Source organism: Fundulus heteroclitus, chromosome 17 (assembly GCF_011125445.2).
Source record: "Fundulus heteroclitus isolate FHET01 chromosome 17, MU-UCD_Fhet_4.1, whole genome shotgun sequence".
In the NCBI taxonomy this organism is placed as follows: domain Eukaryota; kingdom Metazoa; phylum Chordata; class Actinopteri; order Cyprinodontiformes; family Fundulidae; genus Fundulus; species Fundulus heteroclitus.
This window is the reverse complement of record NC_046377.1, coordinates 8,705,225-8,718,814: the sequence shown is the minus strand read 5'-3', so window position 1 is coordinate 8,718,814 and position 13,590 is coordinate 8,705,225. Positions and strand designations below refer to the sequence as shown.

General features: G+C 41.5%; 1 protein-coding gene across 9 annotated transcripts in view; it reads right to left on the bottom strand.

Moving 5' to 3' along the window:
• The window catches only part of foxp2 (forkhead box P2), a 128,745-nt gene that overhangs the window by 46,187 nt on the left and 68,968 nt on the right, over positions 1–13,590 (bottom strand). For all 9 annotated transcript variants that reach the window (XM_036149220.1, XM_036149226.1, XM_036149221.1 and 6 more), the window contains one exon: positions 5,373–5,462. In XM_036149220.1, the coding sequence (XP_036005113.1) occupies positions 5,373–5,462 (90 nt within the window). The remainder of the gene's footprint in view (positions 1–5,372; positions 5,463–13,590) is intronic.

Here is a 13,590-nt window from a genome sequence, read left to right as displayed (position 1 = left end):
ACGACCATTTAAATATCTACTGACAACAGGCACATGCAGGGGGGGGGGGTGGATGTGGGAGGAGCGTTACGTTACGCGACTCAAAGGAGGGGCGCAGTGTGGACGTACTGTGCGTCGGGCTAAATAACAGCTAGCGTGTTAGCTATTTAGACCGGGAGGTGTTCTCCCGGACGAGAACTTTAATGACCGTTTTATGTCGCTCTCAAACATCGAGGTGTTTAAAATAAACAAATGATGCTTAGCCTGGAAGGGCGACCCGCTAGGCTTATAATACGCTGGGGGAAACCCTGGGGTAGAATGAAGTCAATAACGTGTCACTGACAAATCATTATGTAGATTATATCATATTTCTATGCAAAAAGTTCTCCCCTCAACTGATAATGTAGGTTTCTGTGTATAAATTTAATAAGATAACTTTATACATGCTGTCCTTTTTTCTTATTTTAAGACATTTATATTGAGGCATTTCTAGAAGCTTAATTAAAACAGGACCTGGAATCTAAAACTAAAATACTTGCCTCATTTTCATGAAACAAATCATTTTTATTTAAATCTAATGCGACAATGCATGTGCAAATTCTCAGTTATCCGGGTCATCGTAACAGCAAACAGGCTTAAATCGGAGGCAACCGGACTTTTGTTCAGTTCTTTCTGAAAACGTTTGGACACCTATCCAGGAGTCTTTGTCACTTCTCGTGGTTTGCACTTAAGCAACCTGCAGTTGGTGTGCTGCTGTTTTTAAGCACATGGAGACCCATCCTCCTAGGTGCATTCTAAGTCCGATGCAAATCAATGACCAACATGTCTTCTTTCACCCCTCTGTTAAACCATCTGTTCCCTCTGTCCAAAATCTGGATATCATTGTCGTCGTAAGAATACCCTTTGCTCTTATGGTGCAAGTGGACCGCTGAATCTTGCCCCAAGCTGCTGGCCCTCCTGTGCTGTGCCATGCGTTTATGTAGCTGTTGTTTAGTTTCTCCAATGTCGGAGTCTGAGCAGTCCTCACATTATTGGACCGCATACACAATGCCGCTCAGCTGTGGTTTAGGTGTTCTGTCTTTGTTAACCAGCTGGGTTGCAAAGAGTTCAAAAGGTAAGTTTTTCTGGTCAACATACAGCTGCTTGTTATGTAGAAATTCACAAGCAGTCAGTTTAAGGATTAGTTGATTATGTTAGGATGTACAATAGTAAAATGCAACTAACTGCTAATCTTCTGCTCCTAGATGGACTAAAGGAAAGGGTTCAATCAGGTGAGATTGATTAGTATAGTAGAAAAGACCCTAAGCTACATGTGACAAAACAGGGAGCACCGAGAGAAGAAAGACAAGAGTTAGAATTATGAAAAAAATACAGCGCTACACTCGACAGGGAGGACGAGACAGTAAAGAAGACGCACTAGACCATTAAAGGTGATCCAACTGTGCTGTTCTAAACAGACAATCTCCACTTCCACTTTATTTATTATTAGGGCCTTTATTACAGTACACTATAAAATGCATAAAATGCACGTCAGTTGTATTGTGCCGACTCTGTTTATATTGTTAGCAGTGTAGTTGTGTAAAAACAAAATTATGTTAGATGGTCTAGGTTTCTAATTGACATATTTTGCATCTATGCAGCTTGGAATATCTCTATTCCTCCCTATAACCAAAGGAGTCCTGCAGAGTGAAATCCTGATTGTAATAAAATATTGAATAAACATATGCATGGCGTTGTGTTCTGTAATCTTTCCCTAGCTTTGAATCTATTGTATAACTCTTTATTAACTATTTTGTAATACATCATGGTACACTGACCTGTAAAAGTTATGGGAAATTTGTACTAATACTCAGCACTAGAATCCAGCCAAACGTGTCTGTTTTTTATTTTGAGCGCCTGCCCCTTCAGAGGTCTCTGCACAGCCCTGACTGACAGGCCCTGATAAAATCCACATAAACCACCTTTGCAGCAGGAAACGTTAAGCGCCGCTGTCCGTGCTTGCACATGTGTGAAGGGAACGTGAAGACGCGATATGTACACACGAGCGAAACAACCGTCACATTCACAGGCCTCTGTAATTCTCCCCGCCTCTCCTTGTCCGCATTTCTTTATTTATATTCTAAATGTCAGTGTATAAATGCCTTTTTTTTGAATGGGGGGTGGGGGGGGGGGTGAAACATCACCATAGAGAAGAGTGGAGATGAGCAGAGTGGGGGAAAAAAAGGAGCAGAGACAAGAGGGTGTTGTGCCTTGGGAGAGCCGTGTAAGCAGAAGCTGGAGACAGGAGGATTTACAGAAAGAAATAGGTGTTTATTGAGTGCTCCCGTGGGCTTACTGTGTAATAATAGACCTGTCACATTACGCAAATGTGGAGAAACAGCTCCTGTATGTGTGTTTGTTGGCCTGTTGTTGTTTTGCGTCCTGTGTGTGTGTGTGTGTGTGCATATTTCAGTGCCGGAGCTGCCTGCCTCCGCATCATCAACTTCTGAGCAGCGACGATGAGCGAGCGGATAGAATTAGTCAGGCAAGAGCCTTTAGCTGCTAATACGAGTAATTAAAACTGCAAGCTGAGGCACTTAGATGCTTGTGTACTAAATAATTTACATGCCATGATCTATGGATCATTTCTCTCTCCTAAATAGCAACGACGGCGAACAAGAGGAGAGGAAAACTGGCGGAGGATTTATCAGCGTCGCTGCCATAAGCAGGATGTCATGGTTATATTAATCCTTTTCCCACTTTCAGCAGCACTAATCATACAAGGGGATCAATCCGCGCGATTCCTCGGGTGGAAAAACATGTAGCTTGATTGCCGCTGACTCTTATCGAGCTGTGAAGCTAATAAAATATTGCACTGTAGCGTCCGTTGTGGCCTCATAATCCAGGTAAATAACACAGCTTTATTGAGTGAATTCCCTCAAGACAAAAACAAAAAAAAAAGACGACGAAAAAAATAACTGGTAGTGGGGGAAAAAAAGTGGTTTAATGAAGTAAGTTTCTTCTGCTTTACTCTGATATTTGCTCACAGGAGAATTATGGGAAAATGTCATTTGAAATGAAAGGATTTACAGCTGCACAGCAGCACATTCCTACTGTAAAAATGAAGCTGAATCAGAAGTGTGTCACACTCAAGAGAATCAATCGTTCCTTTTTTACAGTGCCACACTGGATGAGAACTTTTGGAGACGAGGGGTGAAGATGTTAATGAAAGCTGGATTAGGAAATGGATATGCTGGGAGTGGGACAGGCCGGCCGGCATGCCATCAGATCCATATTGATTCACACCATCAGCCAGCCAAGGATGGAGTAAGCAAATGTAAATATTCAATATTTACCATCTGCTGGTGTTATTAGAGAAAGGCGCTTGGACATAGGCAGATTGTTATGAAGCCCCAACACACCTTCCATTGGATATCGGTCCACAGGGCATGTTTTGGATTGTTTTGGACTAGGCAGACATTTGTAGATCAAGATGGCATCTGTTTGAATCTTTAGTGCCACAGAGGGATATTTTTTACAATATGCGATGGTATAAACACAAACTTCAATGTGTTGAACTGGGAATATATGTGATATATCAACACAAAGCAGTTCATATCTGTGAAAGGGCAATGAAAATGATACACGTTTAGCAAAATGTGTTCCAATTAAAAATCTGAAAGGTGCTTTTGTATTAACCTTGCTTTCCTCTGATGCCCCAAAATAAAACCTTCTGCAACCAACTACCTGTCGAAGTCCCCTACTTATTAAATATAGACTCCAACTATGTGTAATTTAATTCCAGCAGAGAAGCTTTACAACAAACTAGGTAGGGGACATGGGGAATGTTGAAGAAGATGCTCAGGTCAGAAGAGATGAAAATGTAACATACTATATAAACAAAATGGCATGTGTTGGATAAATGCTCTTCCTCTTTAAGACCAGCAGAGCTGTTCAGCATTAATGGAAAGATGGGTAGAGTTAAATACAGGCCAATACTGGAAGAAAAGCTGTTAGAAGCTCAAAAAGGTTTGGGAGTAGGGCAGACGTTTACCTTTCAGGACCCAGCAGGTCAGCGAATTTTAACTTAAACCCACAATCGTCAGGTTTACATCAGATACGAAACAGTTAAAGACATAAACCCAATTGGAAATCCGTGCCAGGATTCCAACCTTGCTGTACATTGACCCTCTTTTAGCCAATCTCGCTGAGTGTAAACTATTCTGCAAAGACAAATGTGCATAAAATCCCAGGTTTTTTGGTTATACAGCAACAAAAAAAAAATATTAAAGGGGTATGCATATTCTGCTAGGCACTGTATTAACTTGGATGCCACAGTCTCCATAAGCGATATATGAGCTGCAGTTTAAAAGTACAATTTGGATGCCTCTGTCTGTGAAAATACTATCAATATTAACACATTTGAGGAGTCTGCACTGAATAATTCAAGGAAGAAGTATGACAGAAGAGTCTTTGGCAACCTTATCTCCTCACCGGTGCGTAATTAGATACACGGGGGTGTGACTCCAATTCAAGGTGTCGCCATTGTTAGACTCTGTGAAAATATCAACGGGTGAGGTTAACGCCAATTTCCCTGTCATTAATGAAATGCACAGAGCTTCCTAATGAGGTAAACCACTGCTCCTTGATAGTACTTATTAGCCGAGAGCAGGGCACAAACTCTCACACTTCAAACTGCTAAAACTATGATAAATAAATATAAAAAAAAATGTTGTTAATAAGAAACAGGAGCAGATGTCAAGGGGCCTTACATAATTCGCTAGAAGGGTAAACTAACTAACCGCCTTGTTGACGTAAACGAGCCAGATGAAAAGCATGCTTGTGTGAGGAAAAACATCTCAACAGCAGGAAGAAGGAGGGCGACAGGCGGCGCGCGCGGATGAGAGTGTGAAACCGCGCGCTGGCATATGTGTGACCTTTTCCCGAATCACCGACAACAGAAATAGACAGCTCTACAAATCAATAAGGTAAATTAGCGCCGAGAGGAGGAAAATGACAGGCGGATAAAATTAGCTGTGTAACCGACTACTCAGGCTGACGTGCATTTCAAATAATTACTAACCTAAGGATTCCCTGTGTCAACGGTGCGGGGATCTGGTGAGGAGGAGCAGGCGGTGCAAGGGTGGCCTACTAAATAACCTTTGGATACACTCAAAGCCCAGCTTGATTGACGCATACTTTTCAGGCCAACACGAGTCAAACTTGTTGTACTTTCGTCTTCATATTGTTCTTGTGGTGTTTTCAGGGGGCTGACTTGTTCACCTTAAAGATTCTAGTCCCAGGATTGCGTGGGCAAATCAAACACACTTTATGGAACAAAGGAAATCTTCTTTGTTCGGAGGAGCATGTATTACGGATGGACTTAAGAGATTAGACGGAGGGAGCCGCTCTACCTGCAGTGGACGCTGCTTGTCCTGGCTCTTTGGAGATTTCAGGCCACTGCCTGGCTGCTGCAAGAGTAATTGCCTCGCCGCTTGTAGTGCCTGGAGAAAAACAGAGAGCACAACACAAAAGACGGTTTGAAAAAATAAAAAATTATGCATTTTGAGAGCTGAAGCTTGACCGAGGAAGCGTTTCACTTTTTAAGTATCACATGGCACCGAAGATATGTTTTAGTAACAACCGGCGTAGCTGTGATCATGGATAAATACCGTTTGTCTAGAGCACCTCTGAAGAATGGGGGTGGAGGGGGTGATGGGGAGTAGAATTGACCTGTCTAGTGTGTGCTCAACTGAAATATCCACTTCCCTCTGCAAATTACCGCCACATTTGCATATTCATAATATCAATGTGAAGTAGAGGCAGCACCATGTGAAGTGTCCCTGGGAGCTGTAATTAAAGTTGACAAAATCAACATCAGATTACATTTACAATGAATTAACCAGCAGTCCAGGTTTTACACTGTGCATTAAGGGTGCTTATCTGCAGAGGATGGGTAGATAGATGGTGAGATTAATAGATTGGGGAGGGGGGATGGAGAGAATTTTCCCCATCCTGATGAGAATTACTTCACAGCTGTTTGCACATGTGTAGATGGGTTTGAAGTTTGCGGCGGTAAATTGTAAAATTTTGCATCAACAGCTGTTGAGACGGGACAAAATGAGACGTGACAAGAGGAGGAGTTCAGCAACATTTTGGGAAAACTGAGAATTTTCCTTTTTTTTAATATCTAATTTTCATGCAGAGTAAAACTTTCAATGATCCTGAGGTGCATTGTCACACATCTGTATCCAGTGTAAAAATATTCCATTGGGGGGCTTTGATTAACCCATAAATGGAAAGGTTTACAACTGTCTAATTGTGAGATCGACCCATTTCCAAAAATAACATAAAACACTTAGGAAGTGCTCTGTTTTAGTCATTTCAAAAACAGTACATGGGTTCAATAAATCTCAAATTTTGAACTCAAGATATTCAAGTGTTGTCACGAGATTCTAGAAACAGTAACGAGAAAAAAAAAAAAAAAAAAAAACTCTAGCTTTTCGTTGAATGGAAACAACAAAGCAGATGCCAATGCTAGCATCAATATTAACAGGTACTCAGTAGTGCTATGCTCAAAGTATTTATAAAACTTTATGTATTACATCCACGATGTTCCGGGGTGTTCCAGTGTTGTCAGCCAACCCGATGAGAAGCTCTGTCAACACAACAGAGCGACTCAAGGTCTTATTCCTCTTACTTCAAAACAGGTATTTGAAACATATACAAAAAAAAACGTCAAACTTACACTTACATTACCAAATGACAACGAAAGACAATGCAACACAGCTTCACAAAAGTTTTCGCTTGGATGAGAAACATCAGGGTGCATTAATATCCCAAGATTCTGAGCCACATGATCCCACTACACCCTAAGTAAAATAGTCCCATTTTCTTATCAATAGACAATGTGTTAAACCGAAAACAGCATAACCAGAATCAAAGAGGGTGGATGTGGTTATTTCTTTAAGGTTTCATGGGCCCCCAGCTGCCCTCCCGCTCCATGGCGAACAAGCAGGCTCTGTGAAACCTCACACAACTCTTCCACAGAAGCATGAGAGTGTCTGGCATTAAAGCGTTCCGAGCACAGATGCTCCGCACAACAGAGCTACCTGCTCTGTGCTGGTCTACGCGCATCGAGCTGGAGCAGCACGACGCGTTCGCACCTTTTCCTTTTGTTGCTGCTGTTGGTTTCTGAGTGGAAAGAGGCAACGAAAAAAGAAGAAAACTGAGGCGGGGAGTGATACTTCCCCAACAATCTCAGGCCCTCATTTCACTCTGGTAGCTTGACGGTGTCCATGGCGACGGCTGCTTGGACAGGACGTGCGTATGGTGCGGCTCAGACCAGCTGGTGGGAACGGTGTTTGAACTAGTACATTGAGATCCTGAGCAAACAGGAGGGGAAGACAGGAGACAGACGGAGAAAAGGCAGAGGGGGAAAAAAAAAAACGGGGGAAGGAGGAGGGGATAAAGTTGCCGTGTCTTAACCCCCCCAGGGGAAAACATCCAATCCCCCCCCCTCTGCTGATCAATTCTGAAAAGACAGAGCTCGGGAGGTGCCTTGAGAGGTGGAGGTGGTGCTGGGGAGGGAGCTGTCTGGCCGGTCAGGAGGAGCCAGGGCTTCTGATCTGCGGTAAACAAACACACTGCACTGGCACTGGGTCCTAACTGCATTGATCCGTCTCCTCTGTAAGAGGAGCGCAGTCGCCACTAGCTTCTGTACATGTGAGTGTGTACGGTGGCATCTGTAAGCGGAGCTTTCTCCTTCTCTTCAAAACACCCCCCTCCCCCAGAAATACACGAGCAACTGCAATGAGAAGGCAGACGCAAAGTTCGGTTGGCTGGGAAATCAAAACGTAATTTTTTTTTTTTCTTTTCTCCTTTTTGCCGAGAATAAAAGGCAACATAAATTCCTTGAATGCAGCCAATCACTTTGCTAATTAAAACACAGGGCCCCAATTAATCTCACCATGATTGGTGAATCAAAGTAATTATAAGGCTTATTGAGTCCTGCACACAGTAGTTAGAGGGGAGGGTTGCTTGATGAGTGCGACTCAAGGTAGCTGTCGGGGGGGAATGTTTATCCATGTGTGAATCAATAATGACCCACTGTGTTATACCCAATACCAGAAAGCGCCTCAATATATTAAGCACAGTCAAGTGAACAAAAAAATATATGTATTTTTATCAACATAATGCAAGTATTTATACCCCTTGAACATGTCACGTTGTTAAAAACATCTATGTATTTTATTGGATTTCTATGTGACACAAATACAGCGCTTAGTAGTAAATTTAATAAATATGAAAAAAAAAATCACTTTATATATTATTTGAGATCAACTGCATCAACTCTGACCCGGTTCCCTGGTCTTTCTAAGGAAAAGCATCTCCATAGCATGATGCTGCCACCACCATATGATCTATTCAAGACATTAATTTTGACGTGGACCTCTTGAGTGGATGGATTTTTTATTTGGGGGTTTCAAGAGTAAAGTGGCCTCAGATTTTTATCTACAAAACATTTTCAAACATGTATAATGTTCCATCCACCGTTACATGGTAGTTTGTCTTTTTAAATCACAACTACACAGAAATGTGAGCTTGTAACATGACAACATGCGAAATATTTCCGAGTTCTCAAAATTTGTAAATATATTGTACATGTGGGAAAAAAAAGCCTCGTTAAAGTGTTCATACCTCTTGAATTCCTTTCAGATTTTGTCATGTTATGGCCACAAACGTCAGAATATTTTATTAGGATTATATGTGATAGAGACCAAGAGGAAGGAAGTCATCATATTCATAACAACTTTGAATCTTTCCCGGTGCCGTGATGGTGTGGAGAAAAAGGAATTCACAATATAGTGGCTTAGGAGGGCAGAAAACAAATGCATACAACATTTCCAGATTCTAATATTAGAAAAATATTGTAAATTTAATTATCATGAGCCAGTTTTTATAGGCTAAAACCTAACTGAAACGCATTAAAGTTTGTGGCTGTGACATATGAAAACGTGTAAAGGTTAAAGGTGATAATAATCTTGAGAAGAACTGTATTTGTATCGAATAGATATCAGAGAAGATGAAGCAGAGAGATTATCTATGCCAAGCTTATTAGAAAAAGGAGGAATTCTCCAAACATAACACAGGCCTTATCAACACCGCACAAAACTTTTCCATGGTGACTTGTCATGTCTGAAACCGTCTGGCACCTCCTCCATGGAATTGGGGTTAGCCATTTTTTTTTTCTTTTTTCGGAGAGATGGTGAGGATGATGGTGTGGAAGGTAAAAAGCGAGGGGGTTGGGGATGAAAGTTCTTTCCCCTTCACTTTCTCCGGCTCTGAGTATTCAGCCATTACAGTAAAAAGCACCAATTTGTGCCACCCACTTCTCGCTCCGCATACACGGCGGAGCAAAAGCCCGTATGAAAGCACAAAAAGGAAAGTCATCAAAAGTTGGCTGAAGAGCTGCCTGAGCGGACAAGAAAAAAAAAAAAAAAGCACACACACACCAGGAAAGATGCTCCACCATCTATTTAACCTGGGTTGCTATGCACGGAAAAATGACATTCCCAGTCTATTAATTCACACAATGTATAAACAGCACAATGTGACACATTCTAAGAATGAGAGAGCAAGGCAGACGGTGTAAAAGAGAAAAAAAGAGCCAGGCCCCCGCTATATAAATAACAAGGCACTCAGAGGCATATTTGATGTTGATATCCATCACCGAGGCTGGAAAAGGGGCTAAGAAATACGGGGAGGGAAAATAACACAGTGCGACCAAGACCGCGACACAGGGATCCTTATGAAAATAAGATTCCGCCCAAATGGATCTGGTGTAATTGGTTTCAGATAGTGAGGTCAGGAGAAAGGCGACACAGGCAACTATTATGCGAAACGGACTGAGAAACAAGAATGTTTACACAGGCATTCCTCTCCTACATTAATAGGCATGCAGAGATCACTAGAGAGGGCGCAATAGGAGAGAGTGAGAAGAGGCTGACAGAAATCCCCCCCCCCTCCCTCCACTATCCCTCATCTACTTTCCTACCTCCGTGCAGAACTCCAGTTCCACACACAACATGGTAATAGGCAACGCCGATCGCACTGTACCTTTATAAGAAGCATGCAAAGATCTTAAACAGGCATGAAATACATTAGGAGGTGCTTCAAAATTGGGGGCCAAACCATTGCAAACGCCCAGATTGCTTATTGCATGTGGCCGGGGACGACAACGAAATAAACCCTTCCACCAAGAAAGTCACTCTTTCAAATCCGCACGGAGACTGCAGGATATTTAGCCATGACACTGGCACTGGGAATGTTTGAGGGGCTGTGACATTGTGTTTGGACAGTGCAGATCACTTCCTGACTCGAATCACACCGGGAGTTGTTGTTATTAGGAGATTTAGCTGATATTGGAATGATGACACACGCGTGTAATATCCTGTCCTCAACAGGTCCTTCTTTACAGAATGCCTCCACGTTGCAGAAAGCAGCTGTAAACAAGCCGTCAGTTGTCGGTCGGTGAGAAATGGGGGTTGCATCAGGGCTAACGCGACTTATCTGGAGTGTGCTGAACAGCTGCTTTTGTGTGGATGCACTGTGTGGGGTGTGTGTGTTTGTTGTGGAGAGTAAAGAAATGGGTGTCTAACTCTGGAAAAACTCTGGCTGAGCTGACAGCTTTGACAACTCTTATGCACACACACACACAGTCGATGCATAAAAATATACATATACACGCACAACGCCGCACCGCCAGGCTTATCCATCTTTGCTTCCAGGAAACAGATTCAGAGGGAGGTGGGGTGTGAATAAGAAAAAAAGAATGCACCAAGCTCAATGAAATTTACGTTTGAAAAATGTTTACATGGCTTTTTATGCCGTCATATCCGCGTTAACATGATCTAAGTGCTTTTATGTAAAGTGAAAAAGCAAAAAATCACTGCCACTACTGCTAAAATAGTCCAACATACTGATATCCACAGATTCATTAGTATGACATAGTCATTTGGACTCACAGACATTTGTGGAATATTAGAGTTTTTTTCTGTTATTCTGCTGTTGATAGAGTAATACGTGTATATGAAGCTGATATTAGCCGGTTAACACAGCAACAAATGCAGCTTGTACCTTCTTAACTGTGGTTTTAAAACAGTGTCACCGTGGTGAGAGTGATGGGTGGTGCTCCTTTAGTTTCTGAAACACCAATGTCTGTTTTTTTTTTTGTTTTTTTGTTTTTTGCAACCATAAGTATTTCTAACCAGACAAATTTTTATTTGTTGGGAGATGATGAAATTTCAACCGGCACTGCAGAGCAACATGTGGGGGAGGGGAAGTGTTTAGTGACTATACTCCATATGACCAAATAGGCCAGCCTGCAGTCTGCAGCTTTACAGAAATGCTTCTTGAAGCGTGTCAATTTTAGTTTTGAAGCTTAATAAGTTTACTAAGTGTGTTGTTTGGTGCACCTCAAGTTTCCACATCATGGCTTTCCGCGTTTTTTTCTCTCCATCAAAAATATTTCCAAACATGCACATTTAGATGTCTTGTATGTATAAGTTTAACTTGCGGAAGCTAACAGCAGTCGTTTGGGGAGTGGTAGTCTTTGCTCCATACTAGCAGAGAAAGGTTAATTCACTTGTTTATGATGTTGTAACCAAACTTTAAAAAAAAAAAAAAAACTCAATATACCTTAATACCCACAATCAGTGATTTTGCTTTAAGGCATAAATGGCTGATTTGGCAGAGGCTCCTTACCTATTGGTAAAATATAAAGACACTCCTCTTATATCCTCTTATGTTTGAGTATATTCAGGAAAGTTGGATGGATGGATATACAATTGGAGGAGCTGGTTGGGGAAGTGGAAAAGATTGGTGGGAGAAGACATCCCACATAAAATCCGAATGAAAAACACAGACTAATTTAGTTAAAGAAAGAAGAGTATGGCTTAAGTACCTCAGCAGTGTGAGTGGAAATATTTCTAAACACATATAAAGCACAGGGCAGCTGACAACACTCAAGGCTGGCTCAAGATTCAAGAGTTATTTCACCTCTACAAAGGAAATGTAGTCCAAATTCCGGGGTTAAGTCAAGTTTTTTAAGGGAAGCTCAGTGTGAGAAAATAATCCCCTAAATACTTTGAAGGACAATTCTGGTGCTTTTTGATCACTTACCAAAAGTGAATCATTTGGCGCTGATGAGTTTGACACAAATGTCAATGATTTAATCCAAAAGTTCCAACAGTAATATGCAAGTGATTCCTCAGACACTGTTTCTGCGGGACAGCATAGGAAGAAAAAAAAACAAAAACAAACGGGAGAATATGGAAAACGTGCAGGAGTAATGAGCATCTTAATGTATGACGCGATAAATCAACAGTCCGTGGAGAATCTGCCTGGGCCCAAGGACAGAGGTAAAAACATCCAGCAGAACAATGGGCCTCTGTGTCCCGCTCTGCTACCTCATATTTTCAGCTACTTCAGCTCCCACTCGCTCAGTACAAACAAACTTTGCACTAAACACATCTGTATTGTCAAACTTTTACTACCCAAAGTATAATAAGCCCTTTGTAATATATATATATATATATATATATATATATATATATATATATATATATATATATATATATATATATCTTGCAAATTGATTGCTAACTCATCCTAACCATCACTTTGAATTCATCTGTTCCTCCTCTGTTCCCTTTCCTGACACTCGCGTCACAATATTCATTTCTTCCCCCCTCGTCTTTTCTCTCCTCCCCCTCTCCTCTCTCCCACCTATCTCACCTCTTGTTTATTGATTCTCTAGATTAAGAATTCCTGGGGTGACGGATTGTAACACACAAGCATCAAATTATTTTGGGGTGTGCTTATTTGCCTTTCCGTTGCATCTATTTGGCCTGTGTCTGTAGACAATTATGCCTACCCAGCGCCAGACTCAGGTGCTAATAATGAAGGACAAATAGAAATCGTATGTGTAAACTTCTCCCACTGATGAAAATTTATATTAACTTTCTACCACAGTAAACAGAGCTGCATAGCTACACCGTCCCCGGAGGACTGATGAGATGAATTTGCTCTCTTCTGCCCCAGGAAGAAAGCTTGTGTATGGAGAGAGGAGTTCTAGTGGTAAGGAGGACTCAGAGGAGTCTAACTCTATTGTGCAACTTCACACAACCCCCCTCCCTCTGTCCAACAAAGACAAAATGTGAAGCTTGCTTTACTGATTGTGGATCAGTATTGAATTTTAAAAGCTTAGGCCTGACATACACATTAGTATGTACATGTCTGCTGAGATGCTTGACAGACCATGCCAGTAATAACTGCATGATTTGCTGTCTTTCCTCCTAGCATTGTCATGGATATTCTATGCAAACTAAACCAGCTAAAACAAGGGAAAAGACTGGCGTTATTCCCAGATGTCAATCATTGAACTAATGACTCAAAATTGCATAGATAGTTCTTTAAAAGCAACAATATTTCCAAAGAAGGCTGCACAATTTAGGGAATACAACGCTCACGGCGCTATCAAGTCAGTGCCTTGCAAGACTATCAATGCCTTAACTGTTTTGGATTTTGTCAATGCAGTTTATTGGGATTTTGTGATGAAATGCAAAGGAT